This window comes from Dendropsophus ebraccatus, chromosome 11, assembly GCF_027789765.1.
Source record: "Dendropsophus ebraccatus isolate aDenEbr1 chromosome 11, aDenEbr1.pat, whole genome shotgun sequence".
In the NCBI taxonomy this organism is placed as follows: Eukaryota; Metazoa; Chordata; class Amphibia; order Anura; family Hylidae; genus Dendropsophus; species Dendropsophus ebraccatus.
The window spans coordinates 91,682,562-91,699,759 of NC_091464.1; the positions used below are offsets into that span (position 1 = coordinate 91,682,562).

The 17,198-nt window shown below is 45.5% G+C and overlaps 1 protein-coding gene across 5 annotated transcripts in view; it reads right to left on the minus strand.

Moving 5' to 3' along the window:
- Nucleotides 1-17,198, minus strand: part of LSAMP (limbic system associated membrane protein) — a 538,214-nt gene that overhangs the window by 26,596 nt on the left and 494,420 nt on the right. For all 5 annotated transcript variants that reach the window (XM_069946378.1, XM_069946377.1, XM_069946376.1 and 2 more), the window contains exons 4-6: nucleotides 8,684-8,818; nucleotides 3,619-3,739; nucleotides 3,104-3,252 (exon numbers count right to left, since the gene is read on the minus strand). In XM_069946378.1, the coding sequence (XP_069802479.1) occupies nucleotides 3,104-3,252; nucleotides 3,619-3,739; nucleotides 8,684-8,818 (405 nt within the window). The remainder of the gene's footprint in view (nucleotides 1-3,103; nucleotides 3,253-3,618; nucleotides 3,740-8,683; nucleotides 8,819-17,198) is intronic.

The window sequence follows — 17,198 nt, forward strand, 5'->3', positions numbered from 1 at the left end:
ACACTACGGAATTCTTGCGGACAATGTCCGCGGAATTCCGTCAGCTGTCCGCCCGCACATCTGGGCGCCTTTCCGCCGGCCCCATAGACACCATTCTATGGGCCGGCGTATTCTGCTATATGCTGAAAGAAGTGACATGTCACTTCTTTTAGCGTATCGCGGAATACGCCGGCCCATAGAATGGTGTCTATGGAGCCGGCGGAAAAGCGCGTGCCCGTGCGGGCGGACAGCTGACGGAATTGCGCGGACATTGTCCGCGAGAATTCCGTAGTGTGAACCCGCCCTAATATTGAAATAATGACAGTTATTTACCGTTATATGGCGGCCATCCACTCAATTTCACCATTGTGTGAACAGATCCTTTCTGTGTTTTTAATCCACTCCTGGTTTTGGTTGTAATACTGACTGAAATATACTGACTGAAATATACGTAGTGTAAACGCAGCCTGAAGGTATAGGAGGTGTATATAAATGTATATAGTCATTATAGAGGTAAAGGAGGTGCATAAAGATGTATATACTCACTATAGAGGTATAGGAGGTGTTTATAGATGTATATACTCACTATAGAGGTATAGGTGGGATATAGATGTATATACTCATTATAGAGGTATAGGTGGGATATAGATGTATATACTCACTATAGAGGTATAGGAGGTGCATATAGATGTATATAGTCACTATAGAGGTATAAGAGGTGTATATAGATGTATATACTCACTATAGAGGTACAGGTGGTGTATATAGATGTATATACTCACTATAGAGGTATAGGAGGTGCATATAGATGTATATAGTCACTATAGAGGTACAGGTGGTGTATATAGATGTATATATTCACTATAAAGGTATAGTAGGTGTATATAATTGTATATACTCACTATAGAGGTATAGGTGGGATATAGATGTATATACTCATTATAGAGGTACAGGAGGTGCATATAGATGTATATACTCACTATAGAGGTATAGGAGGTGTATATAGATGGATATACTCACTATAGAGGTATAGGAGGTGTATATAGATGTATATACTCACTATAGAGGTATAGGAGGTGTATATAGATGTATATACTCACTATAGAGGTATAGGAGGTGTATATAGATGGATATACTCACTATAGAGGTATAGGAGGTGTATATAGATGTATATACTCACTATAGAGGTATAGGAGGTGTATATAGATGTATATACTCACTATAGAGGTATACGAGGTGTATATAGATGTATATACTCACTATAGAGGTATACGAGGTGTATATAGATGTATATACTCACTATAGAGGTATAGGAGGTGTATATAGATGTATATACTCACTATAGAGGTCAGGGTGGATAAAAATCAATGATTTTTTTAAAAAAATCAAAAAAATCGGATTTTTTTGATTTAAATCGGATTTTTTTGATTTAAATCGGATTTTTTTCAATAAACTGCTTTTTGAGGAAAATATTTTACCATCCAAAGGTTCTTCCATCATGAGATAAAGCTGAGTTGTTTAACTCAGTAGAATAAAGGCTGTATATGTTCTCAAATGTTACAACATGAACAGAGTTGAGAAAAAGACCTTAAAGGACAACTCCCACAAAAATTTTTTTTTGCTCATTTAACACACATTACAAAGTTATATAACTTTGTAATGTGGTTAAATACCCGGCCTGGCCCCCTTCCCCCACTTTCGGACCCCCGACCCCCACCCCGGAAGTTAAGGAATGTATACATTACCTATTACGATCGTCACGGTCCTCTTCTCCGGGGCGGCATCTGGTGACGACGACGTCAGAGCCGGGGGGCGGTCCGGGTCTTCTTCCTCCTCGGCGTCTTCATGCAAAGTGAATGGGGATGAAAAGGCTGCTGGTGCACATGCGCACCAGCAGCCTTTTCATTGGCTGGAGCGCATCACATGGCTTCCAGCTTGCTCAGCCCTGATTGGCTGAGCTTGCTGGAAGCCATGTGATGCGCTCCAGCCAATGAAAAGGCTGCCGGTGCGCAAGCGCACTGGCAGCCTTTTCCATCCCCTGGACCCGGAAGTTGGAGACATCGCTGGATGGCGGAAGGCGGCGACGGAGAGGCGGACGGCGGGCGAATCGAGTGGCGATCGTCACCGGAGAGATGGTGAGTATGGTGTCTGTGTGTGTCTGTGTTGTTTTTTTTTTTGGGGTCCTGCGGGAGTTGTCCTTTAATCCTATTGTTCTACAAACCTATGAATACAGAATCATCCCCTTCAGTACCAAGTCCAAGAAGTTAGACAATATGTTTCTGATTGTTTGGACTATTTTTTTTTTTTTTTGTTTAGCCAAATTAGTTAACATGGATGTTTGTTTAAGCAAATAACGTATGCTGTAATGTTGTTATTGTTTCAGTTGAATAAATCCATTTAAATTGTTATTAAGTTCAGGATTATTTTTCTCCTTCCTAAGTACAACAGAACAGTGGTGTCCAAATATGAATGATTAACCCATTAAACTGGGGAGAAAAAAGTAATATAAAAAGTGATTCTAAAAATCTTCATCTACTTGCATGTTAAAGTAGCAAGAACTAGTTTAGGTAGAAACTTTGATTTAAATCACTGATTTAAATCAAGCCTTCCGGACTAGTGATTTAAATCGTGATTTAAATCGTGATTTAAATCAGTTTGATTTAAAACAAATCCACCCTGATAGAGGTATAGGAGGTGTATATAGATGGATATACTCACTATAGAGGTATAGGAGGTATATAGAGGTATATAATATACTCACTATAGAGGTATAGGAGGTGTATATAGATGGATATACTCACTATAGAGGTATAGGAGGTATATAGAGGTATATAATATACTCACTATAGAGGTATAGGAGGTGTATATAGATGTATATACTCACTATAGAGGTATAGGAGGTGTATATAGATGTATATACTCACTATAGAGGTATAGGAGGTGTATATAGATGTATATACTCACTATAGAGGTATAGGAGGTGTATATAGATGTATATACTCACTATAGAGGTATACGAGGTGTATATAGATGTATATACTCACTATAGAGGTATACGAGGTGTATATAGATGTATATACTCACTACAGAGGTATAGGAGGTGTATATAGATGTATATACTCACTATAGAGGTATAGGCTGGTGTTGGTGACACCCAGCTTGTTGGCGGCCACACAGGTGTAGTTTCCATAATGCTCCTCAGTGACGTTCGCAACCACCAAAGTTGACCGATTCCCCATGCTCTTGATCTCCAGGCCTTGTGCGCTGTTTATCCTGTAATAGAGGTCAGAGGTGAAAGGTCAAATGTCTGGTCACTTCCTTTGTGGAAATAGCATTGAGTAAAGTTACAGAGACAGCGCACCTGTGGCAACACTTCCAGTCCTTAACTGCCGGGATGCACCAGGTATCTGTGGTGACATGTGTAAATCTATATCACTATCTGCATCAACGTCCCCATACCGGCCATCCTGTAAACCAGTGGTTAGGATGTGGACAGTGATGAGGACGGTCATATGGGATCATACACCTTCTTTCTCACACAGGATTGTGCTGTTATATTATCATTATACTATTGTTCTTACATGGGAGTTTACACCTAGTACCATGTGATCAGTGACCCGTATAAAGGGGCAGCCGCACCTTGTATCATCCTTGTACCACTCAAAGTCCGGCTTGGGCTCAGCGGAGGCCTCACAGCGGAGATATGCCTGCTTGCCTGTGATCGCCTCAATGCTCTTGGATTCAGTTATGATAGGAGGATCTAGAGAGAAAAGAAATAATACAGGATGTAACTCAGGATCAGTACAGGATCAGTGGTGTAATGTATGTGCACAGTGACCCCACCAGCAGAATAGTGAGTGCAGCTCTGGAGTATAATACATGTAACTCAGGATCAGTAATGTAATGTATGTACACAGTGACCCCACCAGCAGAATAGTGAGTGCAGCTCTGGGGTATAATACAGGATGTAACTCAGGATCAGTACAGGATCAGTAATGTAATGTATGTACACAGTGACCCAACCAGCAGAATAGTGAGTGCAGCTCTGGGGTATAATACAGGATGTAACTCAGGATCAGTAATGTAATGTATGTACACAGTGACCTCACCAGCAGAATAGTGAGTGCAGCTCTGGTAACAGCTGGTTCGCACATACTGTATGCGCATTTCTCCAGACCTGGTCTGAAGTAGAGCAAATGCGCATAATAAACCAGCTGCTACCTCGGTTCATCTAAGTGCTTGGCGTTGTGCAAAACTGCCCAGTATGTCCCTTGTGTTTTTTATTGAGCACTGAAATAAAGAAGATCACAACGTAGGGTGAGTGCCCTCTCCTATTTCTCTCATTTTTGAGTGTGAGCACCAACCAGTGATCAAACACACTGTGCACCCAGACTCGCTGTGAAAATAACCCCCACTTTGTTATGCCTCCCCGAGGTAGTGCTGGTGGCTGTTACTTTGTATATGTGTAATGTATGTACACAGTGACCTCACCAGCAGAATAGTGATTGCAGCTCTCGAGTATAATACAGCATGTAATTCAGGATCAGTACAGGATCAGTAATGTAATGTATGTACACAGTGACCCCACCAGCAGAATAGGGATTGCAGCTCTGAAGTATAATACAGGATGTAACTCAGGATCAGTACAGGTTCAGCAATATATACTGTATTATAACCCAGGTTAGGATACTACAACTTCCAGCATATCTGCACAATAAGAGTTGTAGTTTCCCAGCAGCTACAGGTTGGAGCTCACTGATGTAGTGTATCCAGAGCTTATATTATTATTATGATCCCTTTTTGTGTCTTGTTCCCCGCTCCTGGCCGTTGATGCTCCGGCCTTTATCTTCTGCAGATAGATATAATCAGATTTACCGTCCCCGGAGGGGATGTGACACTAACATCTAGAGACAATTATGTACTGTGTGGCCGGGAGCTCATGTTACATATTAGCTGAGAATATGGAGACCTTCAGTGACCTACACAGATAGGCCTCCTGTAGAGCAGCTCCCTGACCCCAGGCTCTAGGATTATTAGTCACCGACTTCTCTTTATTTAGCGTTGTCTAAGAAATTCCCGTTAATTACTGATGAGTAATAAACAAGGAGTCGAAGCTTCATCTCCAATAATAAAATCTAATAATGGAGAATTTACCAGGTTATAAACACCGAGGTTGAGGCTCCTCAAGGATAATTGGCAAAAATTTAAAGGGGTTTTTCATTTGCTATCAGCCATTTCTGTAACAATGTTCTCCTGACGATAACAGAGTGTCCTGCCACCTACGCCCCCCAGTGATCAGCGCTAATCTGCAGGAGAAGTGATCAGTTACCTGTTTAATTTCCTTGCAGCACCTCCACAGGGGAAATGAATCATTACACAATTCTCATTAAAGTCAATGGCCTGATCTTCCTCCCAGCTAATAAATCAGGTACTCTTCAGTTGAGGAATTTCCTGTACATTTCACATCCTGACCTCTGCCTCCTTGTTCACCTTCTCACTATCCCCTGTTCTGACTCAGTTTCTAGGCTGTAAATGCAATGTATACTGACTGTTCCTGGTACTGTCTCTTTCCTTTCTCTGCCCGTGTTCTCTCCCTGCCCTTGCCTCTAGGTCTTCTCCCTGCTCTTGCCTCTAGGTCCTCTCCCTGCCCTTGCCTCTAGGTCCTCTCCCTGCCCTTGACTCTAGGTCCTCTCCCTGCCCTTGCCTCTGTGTCCTCTCCCTGCCCTTTCCTCTATGTCATCTCCCTACCCTTGCCTCTAGGTCCTCTCCCTGCCCTTGCTTCTGTGTCCTCTCCCTGCCCTTGCCTCTAGGTCCTCTCCCTGCCCTTGCCTCTAGGTCCTCTCCCTGTCCTTGCCTCTATGTCCTCTCCCTGCCCTTGCCTCTATGTTCTCTCCCTGCCCTTGCCTCTAGGTCCTCTCCCTGCCCTTGCCTCTAGGTCCTCTCTCTGTCCTTGCCTCTAGGTCCTCTCCCTGCCCTTGCCTCTATGTCCTCTCCCTGCCCTTGCCTCTGTGTCCTCTCCCTGCCCTTGCCTCTGTGTCCTCTCCCTGCCCTTGCCTCTGTGTCCTCTCCCTGCCCTTGCCTCTGTGTCCTCTCCCTGCCCTTGCCTCTAGGTCCTCTCCCTGCCCTTTCCTCTATGTCCTCTCCCTGCCCTTGCTTCTATGTCCTCTCCCTGATACTTCTTTCTTTTACTGATGTATCTCTCCCTGCCCTTGCCTCTATGTCCTCTCCCTGCCCTTACCTCTACTGTATGTTCTCTCCCTGCCCTAGCCTTTATGTCCTTTCCCTGCCCTTGCCTCTACTGTATGTTCTCTCCCTGCCCTAGCCTTTATGTCCTTTCCCTGCCCTTGCCTCTATGTCCTCTCCCTGCCCTTGCCTCTATGTCCTCTCCCTACCCTGCCTCTATGTTCTCTCCCTGCCCTTGCCTTTATGTCGTCTCCCTGCCTTTGCCCTCTCCTCTCGTCCCTGGTCTCTCCCAGGTCTCGTCCCTGGTCTCTCCCTTCTCTTGTATCTGGTCTTTCCCTTCTCTTGTCCTTGGTCTCTCCCTGCTTTTTTTCCTGTTCTCTCCAAGCTCTTGTCCTTTGTCCGTCCCTGCTCTTATCCCTGGTGGTCTCTCCCTCTTGTTGCCCCTGGTCTCTCCCTGCTGATGTGTCCGGTCTCTCATTTATGTTTTTTCTGGTCTCTCCTTGCTCTTGTCCCTAGTCTCTCCCTGCTCTTGTCCCTAGTCTCTGCCTGCTGTTGTCCCTGACCTCTCCCTGCTGTTTTCTTTGGCCTCTCCCTGCTGTTTCTTCTGGTCTCTCCCTGCTATTGTCCCTGGTTTCTCCTTATTGTTTTCTCTGGTCTCTCTCTGCTGTTGTACCTGGTCTCTCCCTTCTCTTGTCCCTGGACTCTCCCTGCTGTTGTCCCTGGTCTCTCCGTTCTCTTGTCTCTGGGTTCTTCCTGCTGTTGTCTCTGGTCTTTCTCTGCTGTTTCCCCTGGTCTCTCTGCTGTTTACCCTGGTCTCTCCCTGCCGTTTCCCTTGGTCTCTCCCTGCTGTTCCCCCTGATCTCTCTCTGCTGTTTCTCCTGGTCTGTCCCTACTATTGTCCCTGGTTTCTCCTTATTGTTTTCCCTGGTCTCTCCCTGCTGTTTCCCCTGGTCTTTCCCTTGGTCTCTCCCTACTGTTTCCCCTGGTCTCTCCCTGCTGTTTCCCCTGGTCTCTCCCTGCTGTTTCCCCTGGTCTCTCCCTACTGTTTCCCCTGGTTTCTCCCTGCTGTTTCCCCTGGTCTCTCCCTGCTGTTTCCCCTGGTCTCTCCTTGTTGTTTCGCCTGGTCTTACCCTGGTTTTCCCTGGTCTCCCTCTGCTGTTTCCCCTAGTCTCTCCCTGCTGTTTTCCCTGGTCTCTCCCTGCTGTTTCCCCTGGTCTATCCCTGCTGTTTCCCCTGGCCTCTCTCTGCTGTTTCCCCTGGTCTCTCCCTGCTGTTTCCCCTGGTCTCTCCCTGCTGTTTCCCCTGGTCTCTCCCTACTGTTTCCCCTGGTCTCTCTCTGCTGTTTCCCCTGGTTTCTCCCTGCTGTTTCCCCTGGTCTCTCCCTGCTGTTTCCCCTGGTCTCTCCTTGTTGTTTCCCCTGGTCTTACCCTGGTTTTCCCTGGTCTCCCTCTGCTGTTTCCCCTAGTCTCTCCCTGCTGTTTCCCCTGGTCTCTCCCTGCTGTTTCCCCTGGTCTCTCCCTACTGTTTCCCCTGGTCTCTCTCTGCTGTTTCCCCTGGTTTCTCCCTGCTGTTTCCCCTGGTCTCTCCCTGCTGTTTCCCCTGGTCTCTCCTTGTTGTTTCCCCTGGTCTTACCCTGGTTTTCCCTGGTCTCTCTCTGCTGTTTCCACTGGTCTCTCTCTCTGCTGTTTCCCCCTGGTTTCTCCCTGCTGTTTCCCCTGGTCTCTCCCTGCTGTTTTCCCTGGTCTCTCCCTGCTGTTTCCCCTGGTCTCTCCCTGCTGTTTCCCCTGGTCTCTCTCTGCTGTTTCCCCTGGTCTCTCTCTGCTGTTTCCCCTGGTCTCTCCCTGCTGATGTTTCTCCTGGTCTCTCCCTACTGTTTCCCCGGGTCTCTCCCTGCTGTTTCCCCTGGTTTCTCCCTGCTGTTTCCCCTGGTCTCTCCCTGCTGTTTCCCCTGGTCTTACCCTGCTGTTTCCCCTGGTCTCTCTCTGCTGTTTCCCCTGGTCTCTCTCTGCTGTCTTCCCTGGTCTCTCTCTGCTGTTTTCCATGGTCTCTCTCTCTGCTGTTTCCCCCTGGTCTCTCCCTGCTGTTTACCCTGGTCTCTCCCTGCTGTTTCCCCTGGTACCTCCCTGCTGTTTTCTTTGGTCTCCCCTGCTGTTTCCCCTGGTCTCTCACTGCTGTTTCCCCTGGCCTCTCTCTGCTGTTTCCCCTGGTCTCTCCCTGCTCTTGTGCCCAGTCTCTGTCAGTTCTTACCTCTGTTCATTCTTGTGTTGCAAATCTTACAAATATTTATTTAATGAAATAAAGGTAAAAAAAAAAAAATTACAAATATTACATAAAATCATGTTGGTCATATGAATTTTACCCAACATCCCAGCTACACTTTTGGTAAATTTACAGACTTGCCACCATGGTCTGCAGACACTATAATAACCTTACTGTCTATCTCTCCATTAACCTGGGCAGGGTCGAAAACATGAGACTATGCAGAATGTTTCTACCATGTCTATAGGTTCACAATACTCACAGTTCACAGTGACCCGGACTTGTTTGACATCAGCTGACGCTACTTCGTTGGCCGCCTTGCACTCATACTTTCCAGACTGTTCTCTAGTGATGCCTTGGATATCCAGATATTCCTCTTCTCCTTCAAAGTCTCTGGCTGCAAGTGAGAATAAAAAAGAAAACATCCAGACATTAGCAATCCATTAGATCCAAAGTGGATATCGCTTTATGTTAAAGGGTCAGTGTCATCAGAAAATAAATAATTTTTTAAAAAGTTTTTATGTTAAACATATATTTTTTAGAAGTTTTTGGTAATTTTTCAATTTTACTATATATTTTACAATAATCCTGAAATCTTTCAGTTTTCGTTCTCACCACTAAACCTAAAACTAAGCTGAGAAGTATCCTGTTCGACCTGTGATGGTAAGGATCTGTACAGCTTTACAGCAAAAGCAGATAAAAAAAAAACAATAGCAGCTCAGTCTCCCCCTCCCTGTGGAAGGAGCTCTGCAAGGGTCAATGAGCATGCCCAGAAACCTTTCCTATTTGTGTCAACTCTTGTCTTGGCTATCTCCATGGGGTATGCTGAAAAGCAAGGATCGGGGAACCTTTGGCCCTCCAGATTTTGCAAAATTACAATTCCCATCATGCCTGGACAGCCAAAGCTTTAGCTTTGGCTGTCCAGGCATGATGGGAATTGTAGTTTTGCAGTGGCTGGAAGGCAGAAGGTTCCCCATTCCTGCTGTAAAACAAAGACAAAAACAGCTCGGGCAAGATGTCGGCCCCCATAATAAAGTATTAAAAAAAAAAAAATTACAACCAGAAAATAGAAACAGATCTGAATCTAACCAGCAAAGAAGAAAAAAAAATATGGGCCACACATTCACTTTAAGGTCACCATAAACTAGCGGGGTACTGCAACCATAATGTTCCCTTCTACGGGGAAAGCAGCAGAGTTTTCATGCCTGTTTTGCAGTTTTCCCCTCATTACGGCGAGGTTGCGAGACGCTGGCGGTTATCAGTCGCCGTCGAGTCCCAGTCTAATTTTCTATTACTTATTTTTATATTTATTTACTACATATAATAAAGTTGCAGCTGGTATTAGGAGTAGGAAGAAGAACAATGCCTCTATGATAGCATCGGATATAAAGAGTGGCGGGCTGGGACAGAGTTAGCGGCCTCCATCTTATTTACAGTTACAGTGTGTCTCATCCCTCCGCAGGAAACCAGATTAACTGGAAAAATATAATAATCTTTTGTGGTATTTTAGCCGAATAAGTAGAGAAAACTAAAATCTATAATTCCTATTTGTATGCTAATGCGGGGACACACTTGTGGTGGCGCGGCGCGCTCAAGAGGGAGCTCTTCCCAAATACACAAGAGTTTTATGTTTCTTTAGACAGACTCCTATGTCGAAGCGATAATGACAGAAGTATGAACAAAATCACAGACGCAGAGGAGTCTGGAGCCCAATCTGGGAGCGATCACTGCTCACACATAATCAATACCGGACAGGGATGTACGTGGACTTTTCGGAGACCCCTTCCCCACCTCTAAGCACACACTTCTCTCAAGATTACTCCTGCCAACAGAGGGAAGCATAAACTAGTGATGTAAATGCTGAATGGATAGGGTGTATTACTTACATCATTCGGTTCAGCCGTTCTCCTACTATGCAGGAGAATAGGATTCTTGTCACACCCCTCCCCCACCCTCCAGCTGCTGATTGACAGTTGCTGACTATACACAGCATGGATAGATAACTGCCAATCAGCAGCTGGTGGGCGGAGTTTTATGCTTCTCATGAATATCCAGGACTACTGAGCTCATGCACATAATGGAGAGGACTATTTATTGTCCATGTTATTCAGGAGGAGATATCCCCAGATCAGCTGCACAGAACATTGTAAGTGATACATCATTCTGTTTTGCTTCTCTGTCACTAGTTATTGCCACCCTGAGATAGGACAGCAGAAACCTACTGACAGAGTCTTTTATTATAAAATAGTTATTTGTCAAGAAGTTTCTAATTTTACTTGCAGTACCCCTCCTGGCCACATGTGTGCTAAGCATGAATAGGATTTATGATTAATCTCTGCTTATAAATGATCAATGCTATCAATGTTTGGCCATCAACATGATCAGTGGTCTTTAAGGACTGTGTGGACATCCTCCACCTCAAAGAACACAAATTCTCCTTAAATGCAAGGTGAAAAGATTAGTCAAACCAACATATAGCCCAAATATGTATTTAATGTAAGTAAAGTGCTGCGGAATAAAAGAAATATTATTATTAATTATCAAATATTTACATGTCCGCAAATGTTTGCTTTAGTACTATTAGAATGGTGACTTTTACTTGCAGTACCACCCCTGACCACACGGGTTGGTGTTAAGAAAAAATATGTTTGTAAACCACATACAGCACATGGCATTTGTATACTAGGCAATCTGGAAAACATTCAGGAGTGATCATTGCTCAATTTTTGCTGGAGGTTTGGCTACTAACACAACCAGTGGTCCACAAGGACTTTTTGAAGATCCCTCACCTCTGATCACACATTTTTTAAATACAGACTAGATGCACCAAGATATACACCAAATGTAAATGAAATTATAAAATGTTTACAGTATTTGTCTGCAAATATTCACACAAATAATTACTTGCAGTACTACATGTGGCCACATGGTGTGCTGTTAGAAAAAGCATGCATGGCCAGCCCAACTCAGTGCCCTCTAATGGTGAAATTATACATTGCAGCAAGTTACTTTTTCTTGGGATGGGATCAGGACACAAATGATAACATTGATTCTGTGTCTGCCTCATCCGTACACCGGAGTAAACGTATAAACATACATAATAGGTGATGCATACATAGGGATTAGCTATGGTTTAAGATCCTCTCTCACAATGACACATTTCCTAGATAGCAGCACTGGCTGCAGGCGAGTTAAGGACTTTGTCAAATCTGCATTAATGCAAACCTGTCTACGTGAACCCAAGACCACAATGCAGTCCTCGGCAGTCTGGAGAGCGAGCGGCCGTGACAAACAGGATGTAAATAAACTGGACGCACGATCAAGGGTGCAAAGCACAATTGGAAAACAGGGCCGATTTGTCTACTCTGCTATTTAGTCCTCATGTGTGCAGACAACTTGTCAGGCTAAGTCAGGGCCTCGCTAAACGCTCCATTTTCTGTAAGTACTGCGGAGCGAGGAAGAGACTGATGGAGAACATAAATACTGTATCCGTTCTCGTATGTTAATTCATAGTCAGATGTTTCTCGTGTATTCTCCTTGTACACATAGGGATATACTCCTATAACCTGCCAGGAATGTCTGTGACCTGCAGGAAATTTCTCCCTTTGTATTGCTATAATAAGACTCATCAGCATGGCGGTGATACCATCTACAGACAGAAAGCAGCTACCAAGAGAGTCACTTGCTGTGAAGGACCCGGTATGTTTATGCGTTACATACACGTGTCCACCCTTCTCTTATCCCTAATCTCAATATATCTGTGCCATCAAATTACCAGAAGAGACCATGGAAACTCTGTGTAAGTCTATGAGAGGACACATAGATTCTTTTCTAAATAAAGTCTTCTGAGTTTACTGATAACAAATTGATAACAATATTGTGGTAAAGGCTTCCATGAGAATTTTTTCTTTTTCACTTATCTAAGAGAAAGGTGAGACTGGACACATAATAGATAACTGATGCTAGCCAGAGAGGTGTAATACCTATTATCTACTGTGGTGGTGCTGCAGAAGAGAGGAACACTCGATGCTAGGTTCTCCCAGAGGTTACAGCTGCCCTCTTGAAGTTTTGGCAGTGAAACATTGTTAAAGGGGTACTCTGGAGGAAAATAATTGTTTTCAAATCAACTGGTGTCAGAAACAGATTTGTAAATTACTTCTATCAAAACAGTGCTCTCTGCTGCCACCTCTGTCCATGTCAGGAACTGTCCAGAGCAGGAGAGGTTTTCTAGAAGTCATTTACAAACCTGTATAAGTTTTATAACTTTAAGCGTACTGGTGGGGTACACTTATCAGAAAATAAATAAGGAATAATTTAAAGCTTCTATCATGCATAGAATGTGCCATTTATAGCACTAGCACCTCCTGGGCTCTGGGACTCCACTATGATCACACCCTCTATCACAGAGCTTTACTGCAGTGTCATGCAGGGTCCGTGCACTGCGCTGTGCCATGTGCATATGCACTAAAGTGCTGTGAGCTTAGAGGCGCGTTCCAGCACCAAAATTGATTGACTATTCTTAGCTTATATGATCAATATCACACTGGCCCCATTTATCCGCTCTGGCACACGGCAGCTCATCGCAGATCAGTCCTAGTGAAGTGAATGAGACTGAGCTGCAATACCAGACATGGCCACTATAAAATATATGGCGCTGTGCCTGGTAAATAGTTCAAGCATGCAGCTCCTTAACATGGCTGCTTTCTTCCAGGAAACAGCACCCCTCTTGTCCTCAGTCCCATTAAATTGAATGGAGCTAATTTGTAATACAACACACAACCTGAGGACAGGGGTTTCACTTCTTCTGCAAAAAAGTAACTGTGCTTTTTCTAATCCTTAATAATCCCTTTTAAATCATCTAATCTAAGGGGGTGCTGGGAGTCAGACCCCCACTGATCGTGTTCAGTATGCTTAGCCCTGGAAACCCCCTTTAAATGATTCCAAGTACATTAATACTTTTACACATTTCAGATATGGTCAACAGATTTTTTTTTTCCTCTCTGTTAACATTGCGACGGTGCAGCTCTGCCAGGTGTTACCGCATTACATTAACACAGCGCCCCCTGCTGGGTTTCAGATGACAGGCAATGGCAGGCATTGTGATGCCGTTCAGATCATCTCCTCTTTGACAAATTACCTTCAGGCTCATGTACAGAGCAGCTTTTGTCTTCCTAGTGCTATTACCGCCATCCAGTGCATTGACCCCCTGCTGTGTATAGATGGCGATCAAAAACCCGATGTAATTCACAGAAGGCAGAACCACTGCGCAACATCTCCGTATTCGAGGATGTAAGGAAGGCTGCGGATGGAGGCCGGCGATGTACTACAAGTGCATGGAACACCGATTAGTAGGACTTAGTTGAGGATTATATGGCGGTATGTGTAAGGTGAAGTCATTAGCTAATGCATTTACATTTGCATATTTGCTCAGCCTATAAGCATTATGGGATTGGGGGGGGGGGGGAGATCCTGATTAATAATGATCCATCTGCCAGCAGACGCCGTCGCTCCATCCTATATCCTTCACCTTGAGTCTCGTCTCCCTCCCGCCTCTAGTAAATGCCATGTTTTCCCACAAAGCGATTAATATGCAGGAAATTAAGTGAATTTTGTTGTTTAATAGCAGATCAGTGGGAAGTGAGTGACAGTGAGTGATGGCGGCTGTACAGACGGGCAATTTACCTGCCAATGACTTTGGGATGAGCCTTATTATTTCTGTCAGGTCTCCCACCGCTCATTATGGAGGCATGATGGGAAGGGGTGGTAATGAGAGGAAATGCAGATATCCCTGCACTATATGACCCCATACTGAGAAGGTCATGGGATCTATGGAAAAGCATAGGCTGCCAGGTCCTGAGGTCGTGTGCTCCAGCCGAACCGTATAATTGCAGCCAGGCAACTTGGTAAAAGACAACATCAATCTTTGACCACTAATGTATCCCAAACCACTGACATTGGCACAGTATCACCAATCATTGGCATTAGTACAGTATCCCAAACCACTGGCATTGGCACAGTATCACCAATCATTGGCATTAGTACAGTCTCCCAAACCACTAGCGTTGGCACAGTATCCCGAACCATTGGAGTTGGCACTGAATCCCGAACCATTAGCGTTGGCACAGTATCCCGAACCATTGGTGTTGGCACAGTACCCTAAACTATTGGCATTGGCACAGTATCCCAAACCATTGGTGTTGGCACAGTGCCCCAAACCACTGGCGTTGGCACAGACTCCCGAACCATTGGAGTTGGCACAGTACCCTGAACCATTGGTGTTGGCACAGTACCCTAAACGATTGGCATTGGCACAGTATCCTAAACCATTGGTGTTGGCACTGTGTCCCAAACCACTGGCTTTGGCACAGACTCCCGAACCATTGGAGTTGGCACAGTACCCTGAACCATTGGAGTTGGCACAGTACCCTGAACCATTGACAGTCCTTGACATGGACAGAATGGGCAGCAGACAGCACCGTGTCAGGCTGGAAAAAATCCATCACTTCCTGCAGGACATACAGCAGCTGATAAGTACTGGACTTTTTTTTAAATAGAAGTATATTACAAATCTGCATAGCTTTCTGACACCAGTTGATTTTTTCCAAATATTTCCTCCGGAGAACCCCTTTTTAGTTATGTTTGTCTACTCAATGTTTCATTACAGCGGTCTCCAACCTCATGCTGGGATTTGTAGTGTCAGATCATAGGTAATCTGAGCTTAGCTGATATGTATTCTATGTCTCAGCAGATGAGGGTGCTGGTAACCGGGGGTCTTAGCTCATATGTATTCTGTGTCTCAGCAGATGAGGGGTGCTGGTAACCGGGGGTCTTAGCTCATATGTATTCGGAGTCTCAACAGATGAGGGGGGTGCTGATAACCGGGGGTCTTAGCTCATATGTATTCGGAGTCTCAGCAGATGAGGGGGTTGCTGATAACCGGGGGTCTTAGCTCATATGTATTCGGAGTCTCAGCAGATGAGGGGTGCTGGTTACCGGGGGTCTTGGCTCATATGTATTCTGTGTCTCAGCAGATGAGGGGTGCTGATACTTGGGGGTCTTGGCTCATATCTATTCGGAGTCTCAGCAGATGAGGGGTGCTGATACTTGGGGGTCTTGGCTCATATGTATTCGGAGTCTCAGCAGATGAGGGGTTGCTGAAATCCGGGGTCTTGGCTCGTATGTATTCTGTGTCTCAGTATATGAGGGGTTCTGATATCCGGGGGTCTCAGCAGATGAGGGGTGCTGATACCCAGGGATCTTGGCTCATATGTATTTGGCATCTCAGCAGATGAGGGGTGCTGATACCCGGGGGTCTTGGCTTATATGTATTTGGCATCTCAGCACATGAGGGGTTGCTGATATCCGGGGTCTTGGCTCATATGTATTCCGCGTCTCAGCTCTCTCTTATCCTCTCCTCTCTCTGGATGGGATCAGTCATCATTCATGAAGGGTTTTCAGCCTTCGAGCTTTCAGGCGTTCAGCACCCTGGACAGCGGCGGAGCTGACGGCTCCCTGTCATCCTGACTCCTCCGCTGTGGGATGAGTGATGGCACAATGGGCATGTAAGCCAGATAAAAATAGTCCATTCTCAGGGGAAGGCTTTCTTAGTGGATGGGGGGCTCTCCAGACACCGGGGGATAAAGGTTAGCCTGACATGGAACAAGTCGTCTCTCCTGGCATCATTTGCACTTCACTTCGTGCTGCTAATTGTTTCTGGCCGGCGAGAAGGATCCTGACAGCCGAGCATTGTTCGCCTGTCACCAGGTGGAAGGAAGCCAGGGGCTGATGCAGCGAGGAGCTATGTCTTGTGTGACACAACCTCGGACATGGCGTCTTCAGCCAAGCACCTTGAACACATGCGGATCTGTGTTCCAAGAATTAGAATGGTGGTGGCTGTGCTTCACTTCATCATATTCTTGACTTATAGGCTCACAAGGTCCACGAGAAGCGACTGCATAATACAGATACACATCAGATTTGGGGGGGGGGGGGGGGGGCGGATAATAGGGTCGCCTCATAGGTCAGCCTCAAACCAGAGTTCAATGAAGTGAAAGGTGCCAAATCTTTTTCTTTCAGATCAACTGATTTCAGAAAGTTATACAGATTTTTAATTTTCTTCTCTTTAAAAATCTCCAGACTTTAAGAACTTATCAGCTGCAGTATGTCCTGCAGAAAGTGGTGTATTCTTTTCAATGTGACACAGTGCTCTCTGCTGCCACCATGCCCTGCAGGAAGTGGTGTATTCTTTCCAATGTGACACAGTGCTCTCTGCTGCCACCTCTGTCCATGTCAGGAACTGTCCAGAGCAGGAGAGGTTTTCTATGAGGATTTGCTGCTGCTCTGGACAGTTCCTGACATGGACAGAGGTGGCAGCAGAGAGCACTGTGTCACACTGGAGAGACCTGCAAGACATTCAGCAGCTGATAAGTATGGGAAGACTGGAGATTTACATATAGGGCTATGTTCACACTATGTGAGAGACCAGCCGCTCCGTGACCCAGCCGGGTCACGGAACGGACGGTCTCTGCAAAGATCATCCCGGCCGGTACTGCGGTACCTGTGGGATGAGCTTTCCAGTCGCAGTGTTCTGATGCATGCACATCAGCGCGCGCCCACATCAGAACTTCACAGAGCACACAACGAAGCTTGCGGCCGGAGCCGCTCGCTTCATTGTGTGAACTGACAGGTCTTTCTGCGTACGCAATTCACTGAATTGCGGCCGCAGAAAACTGACATGTCAGTTCTTTGCAGCGCCGTATGGGATCCCGGCTGGAGCG